At 41.0% G+C, this 18,762-nt stretch overlaps 1 protein-coding gene across 1 annotated transcript; it reads right to left on the bottom strand.

The window, feature by feature from the left end:
• Positions 1 to 747: 747 nt before the first annotated feature.
• On the bottom strand, positions 748 to 18,217 carry ZNF577 (zinc finger protein 577). The gene is given in 5 exon segments (XM_053606136.1): positions 748 to 2,462; positions 2,465 to 3,415; positions 12,975 to 13,155; positions 15,309 to 15,395; positions 18,200 to 18,217. Coding segments are annotated over 5 exon segments (1,452 nt in total). The 3' UTR covers positions 748 to 2,247.
• Between the last annotated feature and the right edge of the window lie 545 nt (positions 18,218 to 18,762).

The raw sequence follows: 18,762 nt of genomic DNA, 5'->3' as shown, positions 1-18,762 counted from the left end.
TAAACCCAGTAGATGATTAGCAGATGATGGTTTTAAGACAGATTTTTCTTTTTTTTTTAAATCAGTGATCAAGGGGATAAAGAAAAATAAGTGAGCACTTGGGAGGCCAAGGCTGGTGGATTGCCTAACTCACGGGTTCCAGACTAGCCTGACCCAGAGCGAGACCCCATCTCTAAAACTAGTCAGGTGTTGTAGCAGGCACCTGTAGTCCCAGCTATTCAGGAGGCTGAGACAAAAGGATCACTTGAGCCCATGAGTTTGAGGTTGCTGTGAGTTATGACACTACGGCACTCTACCCACAATGACAAAGTGAGACTCTGTCTCAAATAAATAAATAAAATTCCCCAAACTTTAAACTCTGCCTCAGAGAGATGGCTGGGATCTGTTTGGGTTTCTCCTCCCTGTGCTGTAGAATGGAAATGTTCTCCGCTTAGTAAGTGGGGCAATAAGAAAGCTCATTTCATTTGTTTCCTTTTCTTAGATATTTGAAGTGGGAGGTATATACATTAGACACTGTTAAAGAAAAAGGGATTATTAGAATTGGCTGTGAAAGATTTGGTCAGTATTTAGATGCATTATGTCACATTAATTCCATACTCAGAATATGTTAATTTATGCAATTTCAGAATAGATACAAATTTACATTTAGCAATATTTCAAGGAGCATCAATCTCATGTTCTTTTAGGGCATGTAAGAGTTCTGCTCCGGTGCTGATGATTTAAATATTTCAAGAGCACATCATGACATTCACATATAAAAATCACAGCATAAGATTCTAAAATAAAAAATGTTAAAACATTTGCATTGTAATTATCATAGATAAATATACTTTACCAAATTTACTTAACGGCTAGGTGGGAATTTATCAGTGTGAATTTTCTGATATCTAGCATTGTTGTGAAAGGCAGAATGGCTTCCCAAAGATGTTCATATCCTAATCCCCAGAATCCATGAATGTGTCAAATTATGTGGCAAAGATGAATTAAGGCAACAGGTTGAGCTAAGGTTTCTAATCAGATGATTTTAAGATAGGGAGATAATCTTGGTTTATCTGGTTTTTAAGATAGGAAGATAATCCTGGTTTATCTGGTGGTCCCAATATAATCAGAAGGGTCCTTAAACATGGAAGAGGGAGGCAGAAGAACAAAGTATTAGAGGATGAAAGAGCTGATTGGCCATTTCCGGCTTTGACGATGGAGGGAGGCCGCAAACCACAGAATTTGGGCAGCTTCTAGAAGCAATAGGGCAAAGAAACAGATTCTCTCCTCCACCCTCCAAAAAGAAATAGAGCCCTGCCAACAGCTTAATTTAGCTCAGTGAGATGCAGTTTGGATGTCAGATCTCCAGAACTGCAAGATAATTTTTGTGTTAAGCCATCAAATTTGTGGTAGTTTGGTGAGGTGCCATAAAAAACTAACATTGTTATTCTTCCACATTCATTATGCTCATACGTTTTCATTACATAATAAAATTAGTAGTGTTCAATATTGCATTTATAAATGAGTGATACATGAATGAGTCTGGATAATTTCCATCATTTCTCACTTTCAGGGGTTTCTCTTTTCTATAAATTCACCTATATTTTTGACTCAGCACCTGTAGATCTGTGGTTATGGTGCTGGCCACATATACCAGGGCTGGTGAGTTTGAACCCAGCCTGGGGCTGCTAAACAATAATGACAATGACCAAAAAAAAAAAAAAAAAAAAATAGCCGGCCATTTTGGTGGGTGCCTGTAGTCCCAGCTACTTGGGAGGCTGAGGCAACAGAATCGCTTAAGCCCAAGAGTTTGAGGTTGCTATGAGCTGTGACATCACGACACTCTATGGTGGGCAACATAGTGAGACTCTGTCTTAAAAAAAAAAAAAGAAAAGAAAATTCTCCTATATTTTACTAAAAATGTTTTTAGTATCCACTGTCTATAGTTGTCTTTCTGTATTTCTGACACACCGTGAGGTAAAATTTAGCACTAAAAACATCATTACAATCTTTCCTAAATATTTCTGTAACAGTTTCTTGATACCAATTGAGATTCACTTCCAGGCAAAAGCTTACCTATAATAGCTGCATTTTCTACCCAATATCATTTTACCCATGTTTAGTAAATCTAATTTCACACAGAATCATCCTCCATACCCACTACATCCATAGCGTTTCTGCTCTAAATGGGCATGTATGCTGACATACAATGACTGGATGATTCTTGCTAAAGACTTTGCCACTTTTCTAGTATTAGAGAATTTTCTCTTACATAGTATCTGCAACATATAAGACATAATTTATTACCGAAGGTGTCACATTCACTTCATTTGCAAGGCTTAGTCCCTGTTCAAACTCCTGATTATCTACTAAGGCTTGACTTCTTGGAAAAGATTGTTCCACAATCACTACATTTCTACTCCGTAGAAGCTCACTGATGTTTAATAAGGGTGGGGTCCCTAAGGAAGGCGTTTCTGCAGGACTGTGTCTACAAGGTTTTGTTCTTGTATGACTTTGCTCATATATAAAGAGGTATGACACCCTGAGGAAGGTTTCTCCACCTTCAGTGAATGTATAACTTTTTCTCTTGTATGAGTTTTCTTATGTTTAATGAGGACTGACATCTGGGCAAAGGCTTTGCCACATTCACTGCATGAATATGGTCTCTCTCCAGTATGAGTTCGCTGATGCTGAATGAGCTTTGACTTGCTTCTAAAGGCTTTCTCACATTCACTACATTCATAAGGTTTCTCTCCTGTATGAATTCTCTGATGTTTGGTAAGGTCGGACTTAAAATAGAAGGTTCTTCCACATTCACTGCATTCATAAGGCTTCTCTCCTGTGTGAAGTCTCTGATGTGCGATGAGGTAAGCCTTCTGAGAAAAGGCCTTCCCGCACACACTGCACCCACAGAGTTTCTCTCCAGTATGAGATCTCTGGTGTCTATTGAGCAGGCATTTCCAGGTGAAGGCTTTTCCACATTCACTACATCTATAGGGTTTCTCTCCTGTATGAGTTCTTTGATGTACCATGAACTGTGACTTTCTGGAGAAGGCTTTTTCACAGTCCATACATTCATAGGGTTTCTCTCCTGTGTGAGTTCTCTGATGTTCAGTGAGCTGAATCTTCCTCATGAATGTTTTCCCACATTCATTGCATCCATGAGGCTTCTCTCTTCTTTCGGTTCTCTGATGTCTAATAAGCTGTTCTTTCTTGCAGAAGGCCTTCCCACAATCACTGCATTCATGCAGTTTCTTTCCTGCATAAGTGTTTTGATGGTCAGTGAGCCATGATTTAGTGCTACTGGGTTTAACACATCCATGGTATTTAATTTCAGTAAGAGTTTTATCATGCTTGATATGGAGACATGATTTCCCACATCCACTGAATTCATCAGAATCTTTTCCTGCATATCTTCTATTCTGGATAACAAAACCTAAATGGAATTTCAAATTTTTAAAATGTGAGTCAAACTTATTATATCTTTGCATTAAAGACAGAATACTTTTGCATAAATCAAAATTATTTCCAAGGGCATAATTTTGCTGACATCTTCCTAAACTTTTAAGCTAACTTCAGCTTTTTGCATATTAATTTTTCCTAGAAGAAATGGTCACTCTCCAACATGTATCTATGATAATTTTGAGGGAAGCCAGAGGAGATACAAAAATGCCATGATTTTAGCTAGCTTTTATAAGATCCCAGTCTAAGAGGAATATATCCCATGCTTGTGAAAAAGAACAGTATTGTATGGCTCACACTTGTAATCCTAGCACTCTGGGACCAGCCTGAGCCAGGGTGAGACCTCGTCTCTAAAAATAGCTGGGCATTGCAGCAGGCACCTGTAGTCCCATCTACTTGGGCGGCTGAGACAAGAGAATTGGTTAAGCCCATGAGTCTGAGGTTGCTATGATCTATGATGCCACAGCACTCTACAAAGTGAGGGTGACAAAGTGAGACTCAATCTCAAAAAAAAAAACAAAAGAATAAAACAGCAAAAGGAAGGGTGGCGCCTGTGGCTCAAAGGAGTAGGGCACCGGCCCCATATGCCAGAGGTGGGTGATTCAAACCCAGCCCTGGCCAAAAAGTGCAAAAGAAAAAAAAAAAAAAACAGTAAAAGGAAAAACAGATATGTCAGAAACAATGATGGATTGTCTATAATGAATAAATATAACTTGGGCTGATTTCCAAATAGGACCTTGAAAAATGCTGATAGAAATAGAAACATATCGTAACTTGAATACATTAAAAACAGATGGAGGGGTTTCATCCAATACACACTGAAAGGGCATGTATTTGGGACACTCTGTCTCCATGAAGCTGTCATTCTAGTACAAAGACAGAATAATACGTAAGCAAATAAGTAAGAGGATTACAGAATGTGACAAACACTATAACAGAAGTGACATCATAGTCACAGGTCAATTCTAGATAAAACAGTCATCCACTAGAAAAGTAAAGGGTAAGAACATGCAATGTTATGCAAAGAACAAAATGAAGAACATTCCAAGAGAAGGGAACAGCCCAGTGCAAAAACTCAGAGAAAGAAAAAGCTCAAGCATGATCAAGAAATATAAGAGAAACCTGGTGTATTTGGACTCTCCTGAGCTTGAGTGAGGTAGAAACCTAAGTTCGGCAAGGCTGGTAGAATTGAGAACATAGAGATTTTGTAGAAAGACTTGGTTAGAAATTGGAATTTATGCTAAGAACAGCAGCAGTAATCCATCAAACATTTTTTGGCAAGAAAACGTGTTCTGAATTGATACTTCCAAAAAGTCACATGACTATTCTATGGAGGATGAATTGGAGATAAAAATTATAGAATAGGCAGGAGACTATAGTGGAGTTCACACAGTCTAAGCATAAATAATTACAATGAGGATGGAGAAATGTGAAAAACGAACACAGTACAGAAAAGGAAAAGACAACACATAGAGGAGAAAAAGATAAGACTAACTGTTAGAATGAATGTTGGAGGCAAAAAAGGGAAGAATAGTGGAACAGCTCCTCACTAGGTGGCTTCAGCCTCTATGCAGGTGCTGGTTCCATTTAACAAAATGAGGAAGATTAGAGCTTAGGTCTGACATTTGAGGGGAATCAAGTGCTCCATTTAAAGCTCATCTGGTTTGAAACAGATAATACATATTCAACAGAGAATATCAAGTATCCCAGGAGATCTGAGAGTGGAGAAAGTTCTAGACTCAACAATTTTAAGTCATGAGAATATGTGTACAAACACTATTTAAATATTTGGAACTGAATGGACTAGATGAGACCACTTAGGAAAGATGAAGAAAGACAGCAAAATCCAGCTATTCTTTTTATGGAAATTATTTTATCATGCTTACAAAAATAGTACTTTATTCTCTCTGAAATGCTTTGCAAAACAGTCTCTGTTTGATAAATCACTTTGCATAGCCTTGAAGTACACAAAAATGTCTCACACTCAAATGCTATAAGTTTTAAAATCATATGCACCTATGTCCTTCATTACACTAGACTCTCTCTTGAAGCCTATTAGAATGCTGGGTCTTCAACTACAGAAGTCAAAGGAGAATCCCCTGAAAAGCTTTCTAACTTCATATGCTCAGGTCACTCCCCCTATCTAGAAAATCAGAATCTCAAGAGACATAGCCTATAGTTTGAAAATGCTCCAACACAGTCTACACACATTCATGATTAAAAAACAAAATTGTAAAACTAAATGAAACAATAACAAAAAAAACCCTGCATTCAAGAGAGATGTGATGAATGCATGCAAGTGATAGTGTCTGTGAATTACCATGTAGTGTAAGAATAAGACACAGAGCCTTTTCTCTATATGGAAACACAGGTGGCCTCATACTAACCAGTAAAACTACTCACATACAGTCCAATATATGACCATCACTGCATCAGTATGATATAGATACCAAGCACATAGAAATCAGGAAAAAAGAAGTTCCAAGTGTGTCCTGGAGTAGTCAAAAACTGCTTCATGTGGGCAGCATCTGTGGCTCAGTGGGTGGGGCACTGGCCTCATATACCAAGGATGGAGGGTTCAAGCCTGGCCCCGGCCAAACTGCAACAAAAAACAGCTGGGCGTTGTGGCAGGCACCTGTGGTCCCAGCTACTTGGGAAGCTAAGGCAAAAGAATCTCCTAAGCCCAGGAGTTGGAGGTTGCTGTGAGCTGTGATGCCACAGCACTCTACCAAGGGCGATAGAGTGAGTCTCTGTCTCTAAAAAAAAAAAAAATAAAATAAATAAACAGCTTCATGGAAGTAAAATGAGAGCTCACGGTGAAAGGGGGCAGTATGTGGATGTAAAATGGGGCAACATGATCAAATGCATGAACACCAGTCCTTATATTATTTGATGTTGGCTACAGCATTCAACAAAACATATCCCTTCTTCTTCCTTGGAATAATTTTGACACTTGTTTCTAAAACATCTGACTCTCCACTTACCATGTCTCTGATACTACATATTCTACTTGGTTGGGCTCTTATCTCAATCTCTAAATATGTGTGCACCTCTTGCTTTTTCTTTTTTTTAGACAGAACGTTACCCTATCACTCAGGTTGGAGTGCCGTGGCATCATAGGTCACAGCAACTTCAAACTCCTGGGCTCAAGTGATCCTCTTGCCTCAGGCTCCTGAGTAGCTGGGAGTACATATGCCTGTGATGACATCTAGCTAATTTTTCTATTTTCAGTAAGGACAGAGTCTAATTTTTACTCAGGTTGGGACCTCTTACTTTTTCAACCAACCCCCCCTCCTCATGTCTTCTCATCAAGTTCCACTGCTTTAATGGCCCCTATCCACAGAAAAATACAGTTAGAACATCAGAACAAATCTAACAGAAAAACAGAATTCAGTCAGTGTATACTATAATGAGGCCAATGCAAGTCTAAATTACCATGGCCTACCCTGAGATGGAAATTGAGAGTGGAATTTTCCAAAGGCCTTCAAAATGGTAAGAATTAACAGGAGCAGCAGAGACTTCCAGAAATAGTACAGAGTAAGCAGGAAAGACTCAAGACAACCAGATATCAGCATGGCCCACAGAATAGCAGACCCTATGCCAGGAGGAAAGATGACCCCAATTTCTGACACTGAAGCCAAAGGAAGAAAGCTTTTAGAGGATTACTGTCCTAGATGTAGGCAAAATACAGAATTAGAGGGCAGGCGTGGCAACAGAAAGGGAGATGCCAACTTCAGACTATCTGTCAGCAGACAGAGCTTGAATCTGTAGTGTACACGAGCATACTCTATGATGGTGGATATCCAGAAGAGAGGATTCAGGCTTCACATACAGGTAGCCATTCTGGTGGCTGACAACATACAGTGAATGAGAGTGCTGATTAGGCATTAGCAGAATGTCACTGTGGGAGTCTTCGTAGAAGACATAGAGCTCAGGTTTTGAGAATGAATTAAACTTTTGATATGAGAATTAAGCAGATGACAGAAGATGAAAAGGCAGGAGAGCAGGGGGTGAAATGTTAAGAGGTGCCCTGAGAGACCAGGTGTGGAGGGCTTTCACATGAACTAAGGAGGGATGATTATCAGGAAAGAAAATCAAAATGGGCAGGGATATGCCTCAGGAAAGGGCAGTGCTAAGTACAAAGCCATCTATGTGGGTGGTGAGGGGAATTTCAAAGCAAGTAAAGTGGAGAACAGGAAGTGAGACAAGCCATGAGCAGGCTGGGAACACCAGAACTGGGTAAGAAATCAAGGTTCTAGCTAGATGAGATGAACTGCAATCAGATCCAGAAAACAGAAAAAAGAAGGACATTACCTTTTGATAGTAGGTAAAGAATAACAGCCCCACGAGGGATAAACAAAGATGCAGAAAGGCTTTGATTAGGGTTCTGGTTACCGATTAGGAAGTTCCCTAAACAGCATTTCAAAACTATCAACCGGCTCAGTGCCTGTAGCTCAAGCAGCTAGGGCACCAGCCACATACACAGGAGCTGGCAGGTTCGAATCCAGCCCAGGACCACCAAACAATGACAATGACAACTACAACCAAAAAATAGCTGGGCATTGTGGCAGATGCCTGTAGTTCCAGCTACTTGGGTGGCTGAGGCAAGAGAATCACTTAAGCCCAAGAGTTTGAGTTTACTATGAGCTGTGATACCACAGCACTCTACCCAGGGCAACAGCTTGAGACTCTGTCTCAAAAAGAAACAAACAAACAAAACAAAACAAAACAAAAATATCAACCCTTCACTGACCAACTGGGATTTTCATGACATCTCCCTTTTTTCTTAGTTTTCACTCTCTCACCTGGACAGGTTTGGCTATATGCTATTCCTACTATCCATGGGAGTTTTCCTTCTTCCAACTTGAAGAATGAATCAGGTTTGATACCGTGATACCCTGTAAACAGGAAATCACTGAAAACTTGGCTTGGCGCCTGTAGCTCAGTGAGTAGGGTGCCGGCCACATACATTGAAGGTGGCAGATTTGAGCCCAGCCCAGGCCTGCTAAAGAACAATGACAAATGCAACCAAAAAACAGCCGGGCATTGTGGCAGGTGCCTGTAGACCCAGCTACTCAAGAGGCTGAGGCAAGAGAATCACTTAAGCCCAAGAGGTGGAGTTTGCTGTGAGCTGTGACACCATAGCACTCTACAGAGGGTGACATAGTGAGATTCTGCCTCAAAAGAGAAGTAGAGGCAGGTGGGAGGGGATTGGGGAGGTTCGATAGAGGAAGGGTAAATGATGGGACCACACCTATGGAGCATACAGCAAGGGTACAAGTTAAATCTACCAAGTATAAAACATAAATGTCTTTAGCTGGGCATTGTGGCGGGTGCCTGTCGTCCTAGCCACTTGGGAGGCTGAGGCAAGAGAATCGCCTAAGCCCAAGAGCTGGAGGTTGCTGTGAGCTGTGATGCCACAGCACTCTAACTAGGGCAATAAAGTGAGACTCTGTCTCTAATAATAATAATAATACTAAATGTCTTAACACAATAATTAAGTAAATGAGGTGAAAGCTATATTAATTAGTTTGATGTAAGCATTCCAAATTGTATAAAAAATCAACACACGGTACCCCACAAATGCATAAATGTATTCATGATCTATGCGTATATGACTTAATAAAAGAAAAAGAAATCACTGAAAACTTGCACCAAGTATGTATGCTCAGGGAATCCATGAAGACTAGAGAGAGTTAAATTACTTGTATATAACCACATTACTTGTATCAGTACTTTCACAGAGTAAAAACATTTTACTCAGAAAAAGAGCACATATACTTTGGGCCAAGGGGAAAAATAAAAGTCTATGAAACACTTTCCACCAATGAGGATGGCTAAAATCAAAAGATAAAACAAAACACAGAGAAAAACTTAAAAACAAAACCCCCAGGCTGGGTGCAGTGGCTCACGCCTATAATCCCAGCACTTGAGAGGCTGAGGAAATTGGATTGTCTGAGCTCACAGGTTTGAGACCAGCCTGAGCCAGAGTGAGACCTCATCTCTAAAAATAGTGGGCGCTGTGGCGAGTGCCTGAAGTCCCAGCTACTTGGTAGGTTGAGGCAAGAGAATTGCTTAAGCCTAGGAGTTTGAGGTTGCTGTGAGCTATGACACCATGGCACTCTACCAAGAGTGACAAAGCAAGACTCTGTCTCAAAAAACAAACAAAAAAACCCTACCAAATAAAAACAAAAACAAAATGAAACAGAAAACAAGTATTGGTGAAGATATGCAGAAAGTGTAACCTTATGTGCTCCTGGAATGTGGACTGGTACTGCCGCTATCAAAAACAGTTTCTCAAAAAATTAACAATAGAATCACCATATGCTAGCAATTCCATTTCTGGGTATATACCCAAAAGTACGGAAAGCAGGGTTTTTAAGAGATATATTTGTACACCCCATGTTCACAGCAGCATTATTCATAAGAGTTAAACATGGAAGTAACCCAATTAAGTGTTCACTGATAGATGAATGGATAAGAAAAACATGGTACATATATATAAGAGAATTTTATTCAGCTTTATTTTTTATTTTTTGAGACAGAGCCTCAAGCTGTCACCCTGGGTAGAGTGTCAGGGCATCACAGCTCACAGCAACCTCCAACTCCAGGGCTTAAGCGATTCTCTTGCCTCAGCCTCCCAAGTAGCTGGGACCACAGGTGCCTGCCACAACGCCTGGCTATTTTTTGGTTGTAGTTATCATTGTTTGGCAGGTATGGGCTGGATTTGAACCCGCCAGCTCTGGTGTATGTGGCTGGTGCATTAGTTGCTTGAGCCATATACAGCTTTAAAAAGGAGGGAGATTCTGACATCATGGATGAGGACATTATGCTAAGTGAAATAAGCCAGTCACAAAAAGACAAACACTATATGATGACATTTACATGAGGTACTTAGAGTAATCAAAATCATAGAGACAGAAAGTAGAAATGGGATTGCCAGGGGCTAGAGGAAGGTGGAAGGAATGGGTAGTTACTGTTTCATGGGTATAGAATTTCAGTTTTCTGTTACAGAGTTATGAAGATAGATAATGGTGGTGGTTGTACAATATTGCGCATGCAAGTAATCCCACCAAAGTGCATACTTAAAAATGATTAAGATGACTGCTACTTGGGAGGCTGAGGCAAGAGAATTGCTTAAGTCCAAGAGTTTGAGGTTGCTATGAGCTGTGACGCCACAGCACTCTACCCAGAGTGACATAGTGAGACTCTGTCTCAAAAAAAAAAAAAAAATGATTAAGATGGTACATTTTATGTTATATATACTTTACCACAATAAAAAAGTCTACAACATACAACGCCTTACTCTAAATCATTAAATATTTAAGGGACTCTACAATTTCACCCAATGAGAAAGAAAAGGTAACTGACTCTGATGCTGTCCTTACCTACTGATACTAGGTTGCTGAAGTTCTCCAACATTACTTCCTTGTATAAGATCTTCTGAGACAGGTCCAAAAACTGCCACTCCTCCCTGGTGAAGTCCACAGCCACATCCTCAAATGACAATGATTCCTATAATAACATATTCCAATGCAATCTGAGGTGAATATCAACAGATGATGTGGAAAAGAGGGACAGGGATAAGTTCTGATTCCTTCCTCTGTAATAAATTATGCACACTGTGACTATTTCACATAAAATAGAAATATGGAATTCCACAAATTCTTCCTACCCTAATAAAGCACTACTAAAGCAATCTTTGCATAAATATAAAACAATATGCAGTAAGAATGTGTTTTATGTCTTTTTTTGGAGACAGAATCTTACTCTGTCACCCTGAGTAGAGTAACATGGGATCACAATACACAGCAACCTTAAAATCATGGGCTCAAGTGATCCTCTAGCTTCAGCCTCCCAAGTAGCTAGGACTACAGGTGCCCACCACTATGCCTCGCTAGTTTTTCTACTTTTAGTACAGATGGGATCTCATTCTTGCTCTGGCTAGTCTTCAACTCCTAAGCTCAAGCAATCCACCTGCCTCAGCACTAGGATTACAGGTGTGAGCCATGAGGCCTAGCCTTATTTCTTTGTTTATAGTATTAAAGAACTATCAAGAACGCAAATGTGTGTCAAAAACAGAGGGGTTAAATAACAGAACCTCCAACTATAATATACTACACAAATGTTGAAATCAACAAGGTAAATGTATATATATGTAGATATCAATGATCTTTAAGGCACCCCCTAAAATAAAAAACTCGTCTTCAAATTATATATATATTATCCAAGACATAAAAAATTTTAAGAATTTATAGTTACATGTATATTAGGGTAGGAAGAATTTGTGGAATTCCATGTTTCTATGTTATGTGAAATAGTCACAGTGGGCATAATTTATTATGGAGGAAGGGATCAGAACTTATCCCTGTCCCTCTTTTCCACATCATCTGTTGATATTCACCTCAGATTGCACTGGAATGTGTAAGTATATATATGTGTGTATACAGAGAGGTATACAAACATAGATATATCACATGCCTATCATAAAAAGGGACTGGATAGAAACCCAAACTATTGACTTTTTATTACTCTTCGGGTTGGAGTCTGGGCAGGAAGAGGGTTAAGGGGGGTTTTGTCTTTTGGTAAAGATACTTCCATTTGCTTGAACCTCTTGCATGCAAAACCATGAATCATCTAAGTAATTAAAAATACAAAGACCAAACAAGAATAATTGGTGCTGACTGCATTTTGTGGACTAGGGGTTAAGAAGATGAGAAAGAAGCACTGTCAATATTGTATATGTCCTCCAAGCAGTGTAACTTTTATCTTGCTCCTGTCAAGTCCACATCAAAAATTTGATTAAGTGAATTCTTACTCACAGAAGCCCACACAAGGTCAAGCAGCCCATTCATTCTATTGCTGCTTTTTGTACCTTTTTTTTTTTTTTTTAAGAGCGAAAGCACATGGTTTTACACTGTCAACCAGACTGGAGCATAATGGTGCTATCATAGCTCACTACAACCTCAAACTCCTGGGCTCAAATGGTCATCCCACTTTGGTCTCCCCAAAGTGTTGGGATTACAGGTGTGAGCCATCAAATCTGGCCAACATATGCTGTTTTTGAAGAAGTTTGTCCAATCCCACTGTGCTTTAGTACTACTACCTGCTTAGCTGACTCCAAGGGCCACAATAAGAAAAGCCAACAGGACACATCCTTTGCCTTTATTGTAAGGCCTACAATGAGGGCACTGTTTAGCACAAAACCTCTCTGATAAGATTAACATCTATGAAAAATAAAGTGTTTACTTCCCCTGAAGAAATCCTTGCCTTCTCCCCACAGACAATGTAAATCATGACAATTTTGATGTTTTTTCTTGTTATTACAGCTACCCAAAAAAGAGACATAGTTCAAAGCTGAGGCAACACAAGAATTCAGATGTGTTCCAGTGTTGAGTTTTGCACAAACCCCACCCTCTACATATCTCACTTCTTAATTTGCCTGGGCTTTAAGATTATAATTTAAATTTATCTTCTGACAGCTCTTGATTTTTATTAGGAAATAAAGGATAAAACAGTCAAATAAGCCTTACCTGGGCCTTGGTCATTTTCTTCTGTTCTTAAGGCTACCAGCTCTAGTGTGTTCTCTGGGTTCTCTCTACTCCAGATCTTCCCGGCAGTTGTGATCAGGTATCCTAGGTCACAGCAACCACCAGAAACAATGATCTCCCCAGCCTGGAACTTCCTTTTTCTATTGCTTAAAATGTCTTGTTCCTGTAGAACAGAACCAGTGGATTCAAGACCAAATTAAATTATAATAGGACATGCCTCAAGGACTGTAATTCTCCTACTGCCTTTGGACTCAGACTAACATAAAGTCTCAATATTTCATCTGTCTCCATAACACTCTGGAAGCTCTGACATTATGGGGTGGTGCTCCAGAGGGAGATATGAAATGGACAAAAAGAATTTTTTTTTTGAGACAGTCTCAAGCTGTCGCCCTGGGTAGAGTGCCATGACATGATTGCTCACAGCAACCTCCAACTCAGGCTCAAGCGATTCTCTTGCCTCAGTTTTTCTACTTTTAGTAGAAATAGGGTCTCACTTTTGCTCAGGCTGGTCTTGAACTCATGAGCTCAAGCAATCCACCCATCTCGGCCTCCCAGAGTGCTAGGATTACAGGCATGAGCTACCATGCCACACGCTGGAATGTCTTTTTTGGTAAAGTTGGGATGGAAAAGAGAAAATGGTAAACAAAAACCACCTGATGCTCTTGTCCACTGCCAAGTTCTCACATGGAGCAATTTTAGGAAAGACAATATATAGACCTGCACTCACATGCTCCCAAATTTTTTGTTTACTGTACTGGGGCAATTACTCCAGTTCAAAGAGCAAGGTACTAAAAACAAAACAAAACATGTTTTGCCTTATTTAATCCTCAATACTATTTTATTTCCAGCTTAAACATGAGTAAGCTGAGGCTGGGGGAGGTGAATTGTGTTACATAGGTTAACATCCTTCCTAATCAGCAATGTGGGAATTTGAATCCCATCTGGCTCTCTCCATTGTGACATTTCCCAAGTTCTACCAGATTCACAATGCAAATCTGTTTTCTTTCACACTTACTTTTAGAACTTGACTTCCAGTACCTCATACTACAGGGTGGCCATACACTTAGGGCTGAAAAACAGAGCCCCTACAATCACCCCATGTAACATTCACTGTGCACGCTCCACCAGCTCCTTCCACACAAGCAGAAATGCAAAGAAAGCCCCATTCTTGTCCCGGAAGCAGCAGATCAGAGACCAACATCCTCAGGAGGCAAGATCTGGAGTCACACTAGCAATTCACAACTCTGAAGACACCAAGATCATGAGATCAATTTGAATTTTGCTTTCACCCCAGTAATTCATTCTCAAAGACTTTCTAGCTTTCCTGTACCTTCCACACCCAGAGGACTCATGGCCAACCCATTTTCTGAGCTGCTAGTAAATACATCTCCACCTCCAATCCTAAGATTGCTTATCTCATACTCAGCCCTTCCATCTCCCCTGCATTGCCAGTCCATAAAGAGTGATGCCCAACTCAAATACAGAACTCCATGTGGACAGCTGGGAGGCAGAAGAGGCAGTTATGCATGAATGTGTTGGAGCTGAGATCTCCAGGGGTGGACCATCCAGGACCCAACTATTTCCCAGAAGTTTGTGGCAGACTTTCTCTCACACATCATAGATCAGAGTTGCACGAAATGCCCAAGCCTGAAACATATCGATGAAACTGAGAATGGCAATGGAAACACCCTGACTGGTAAGACTAATCTGGATTTCCTACTAAACTAAGGTTAAGGTCAAATTCCCAGGATGGTTGCCTAAATAAAATAGGAATTTTCTAAACAAAGGATGTAAGATTAGCAGCCAAAGTATCCAATTAAAAAAACTTTAAGTCAGAAGAGAAAAGCCACATGACTATCTAGATACTGAAAAAACATTACATAAAATTTGACATTACTTTTGTTCTAAGTTCATGAGAGACTAGGAATGGAGTGCCTACTTCCTTAGACTAAAACAAACACACACACACATACGCCTACATATCTCAAACACCTCATTTTTAAAACTAAGCAAATGATAACAGTGAACTCGGAATTGTCCTAAGCAGTCCTCCACGGTGACGCGACTCACTCCCCCCAACGTTACTCTGTAACAAAGACCTGCCAAGTGCCCGTCCCAACGCCGAGCCCACTAGCCCCCTCTCCGCGGAGAAACCCCCAGCGAGGACTCCCGTTCGCTTCCCGCAACAGAGAGCCCCTACTCGCTCGGAACTATTCTTAAAACCCAATACAGACGTGACAGATGACAGACGAATGAATCACAGGACCCGCTTCTGCAAACACTTGCTTCTGCGCCAGCCGCCCAGCAACCACTCACACTGCAGATAGGACTCCCGGATGTTCGGGAGACGGCGGCCGGCAAGGACCATAGAATGTCTTTCCAGCTACCTGGAATCCGGCGCTCCTATGCCTCCCCCTTATGACGCAATATGTCTGCGTCCAGATCGAGGATGGTTGCCCGAACCTTTAAGCAGTACGGCAGTAGAAGTTTCCCTGTTTTTCATTTACCTAGGAAGGTTCTGAGTAGGAGGAGCAACTGAAAACGAAGCATTTCTATTTCCAGACCACCTGAAGCCCTGGACCTCGATTCCACGACATTGGCCGGGAGCGCTACACAAACTGCTTAGCGTATCTGGGACTCTAGCTTGCCCTTATACGCCTGCTGGATAGAGATGGTCGCGTACTTTTAGGCGCCAGGATGTTAAAGATGGATAGAAAGCAAGTAGGCGCAGCAGCCGCACAGGAATTTCAAGAGGAAGGAACCTCGAGCAACAACAGTTGGAGGGGCTGTTATCCTGAGAATGCTTCTGGTTGCCTAAATAAAATAGGTATCCTCTGGAGCCAAGATCTGGAATCACACTAGCAACTCACAACTCTGAAGACACCAAGGTCGTGAGATCAACTTGAATTTTGCTTTCACCCCAGTCATTTTCAAAGACTTTTTGGCTTTGGGTAGGAGTAGAGGTTTGTGGAGAAAGCGTCGGAAGACTGCTTAAGATTAAGAGACGCCTCCAAAGAAGTCAGTCACAGTGGGTAAAATGAGGGCGCGTTAAAGCTTTTGTTATACTTAGCGTGGAGGAGAATGTGGAGCACGGTTGATCAGGGGTGCACAGAAGGGGCAGGGCCAATGGAAAAGCGTGGTTCTCCCTTTCCCCCACCCCTGGAGAAGCCAAAAGCAGCACTCGCCTTTACATCCACGAAGATGGGAAATTCCTGAAATCAAAAACTCTGAAAAGGGGACTGATTCTGTTCAGTATTGAAGACTGATCAGCTAAACTGATGTGTTCCAGCACCAAACCTTCACCCTGTAATTAAGCAACAAGATTCAGAGAGGCTTTAAAGTAAAGGGAGTGATCATTCCTTCGCTTATTCATGCAATGACTCTCTACCTATGTGTCAAATACTACTGTGCATGCTGGGGATACAAAAGCTAGAAACAAAGACAAAAAGAACCTTCATGGAGATTTACATTCTTTTGGCAATTTCACATGAAGTTAACTGATTTGCTATCCTCTTTACAGCAAGTGCATTGTGATTCCCACTAACAATGTGACAAGAGGTCAAAAAGGGTATGTCAACGCTAATATCCTTCATGTATTAACTCCTACAGTTGGTACCTAAAAACCAACTCACAATCAAAAATATACATTAGGTGTATTAGCTGATGTATAATGAGGTTAGAGATGCAAAAGAAAGCTCTCAAACATTCCTCATTTCCACAGGGCTTCTTCACTTCAAGAATACTTCAATATTTTGCTCCAGGCACTTCACAGTGTGTTTGCAGTGTTTCATTTCTATACAGTTTCACCTGTTTATGAGGCAGAATATAGCACTGAAACCCGGCCACATTCACTGCCTTCCCAGAAGTTTCTCTCTGCTTACTCATTATGAACTCACTTTAGCCCATGATGGCCACTGATGACAAGTTCCATATTGCAAAAGAGGCTCTCCTAGTTTCTGCCTTCATAGGACTTCAGAGTTTACACTTAAACCAAATAATTAGCTAGACATTTTTGCTGAAGGCTTTTCAACATTGAATATACAAGATTTTTCCTATGTGTTTCTGACATAAAAGATGTAACTGAGGCCAGGTGAGGTGGCTCATACCTGTAATCCTAGCATTCTGGGAGGCTGAGGCAGGTGGATTGCCTGAGCTCACAGGTTCAAGACTATCCTGAGCCAGAGTGAGACCCCATCTCTAAAAAATAGCCAGATGTTGTGGTGGGTGCCTGTGGTCCTGGCTACTCAGGAGGCTGAAACAAGAGCATCTCTTGAGTCCGGGTGGGCACAGTGCCTCCCACCTGTAATCCTAGCACTCTGGGATCCGAGGTGGATGAATTGATTGAGCTCATGAGTTCAAAACAAGCCTGAGCAAAAAGGAAGACCTCCATCTCCACTAAAAATAGGAAAACTAAGGCAAGGGGATCGCATGAGCCCAAGAGTTGGAGGTTGCTGTGAACTGTGACACCGTGGCACTCTACCAAGGGCAACGAAGTGAGACTCTGTCTCAAAAGAAAAAAAAAGATGTAAATGACTACCAGGGGCATTACCAAATTGACTGCATTTGTAAGGTTTTTCTCCTGTAGGAATTCTGTTATCTCCTAAGAGTGCACATCTGGCAACTGGCTGTGCAACAAGGAGTATGTTCCTATTTACTAGGAGCCTACTGATGTTTAATGACATCTGAGGGCTACCAAAGATACCTGGACAGTCACCATATTAGCAGGGCTTTCCCCTGCATAAGTTTATTAGTCCCTAACAGGCTACGACTCACTGTGCAAGGATTGTCCACTTTCCCTGAATCTCCACGTTTCTGCCTTGTGTTCTTTTATGTTTCACAAGGCAAGACATGTAGAAATAAGCTTTCTAACCCTCATCACATCTACAGGGTCTCCCTCCTGTGTGAGTTCTATAATGTACAATGAGCATTGTTTTTGTAGTAAAGTTTTTCTCATAATCACTGCATTTATAGCAGCTGTTCTCAACCTGTGGGTTGCAACTCACAGGAACTGTATTAAAGGGCTGTGGCATTAGGAAAGTAGAGAACCATTGATTTATAGGGTTTCTCTCCTGAGTGATTTCTTTGATGTCTAATGAGTCCTGACTTCTGTGAACAGGCTTGTCCACATTCAGCACATACAAAAGAAGTCTTTCCCATGTGATACCTCTGGTGTGCTATGAGGCCAGCCTTCTGGCTGAAGACCTTACCACATTCTGTGCATCCATCTCCCTAGTGTGAGTTTGTAGATGTATATTAAGATTGCTCTTCTGAGTGAAGCCTTTCCCACATTCATACACAGGGTTTCTCACTTGTGTGAGTTCGCTGATGTATGATGAGCATTTTCTGGAGAAGGCTTTCCCACATTCACTGCACTAATGGGGCTTATTTCCTGTATGTGTCTTCTGATGTTCATTAAGCTGAGATTTCCTAGGGAAGGCTTTCCTACATTCACTGCACTCATGGCATTCCTCCTCTTTGTTCTCTAATATTCTGTGAGCCTGAACTTCTTATAGAAGGTTTTCCCACAGACACCACATCTATGGGGTTTCTTTCCTGTATGAATTCACTTATGTGCCATGAGCTGAGACTTATTGAGGAAAGTTTTCTCACATTCAGTACATTCGTGGGCTTTCTCTGCATTGTGTGTTCTCTGGTGTTTAAGTAAATCATGACTTAGTGCTCATAGGTTTTCTACTTTCATGGAATTCAATTTCAGCATGAGTATGCTCATCATTGTCCTGGAGAAAGGCTCTCAGTGCTCCACTAAACT

The sequence above is a fragment of the Nycticebus coucang genome, chromosome 10 (genome assembly GCF_027406575.1).
Source record: "Nycticebus coucang isolate mNycCou1 chromosome 10, mNycCou1.pri, whole genome shotgun sequence".
Classification (NCBI taxonomy): Eukaryota; Metazoa; Chordata; class Mammalia; order Primates; family Lorisidae; genus Nycticebus; species Nycticebus coucang.
This window is presented reverse-complemented; position numbering and strand designations above follow the sequence as displayed.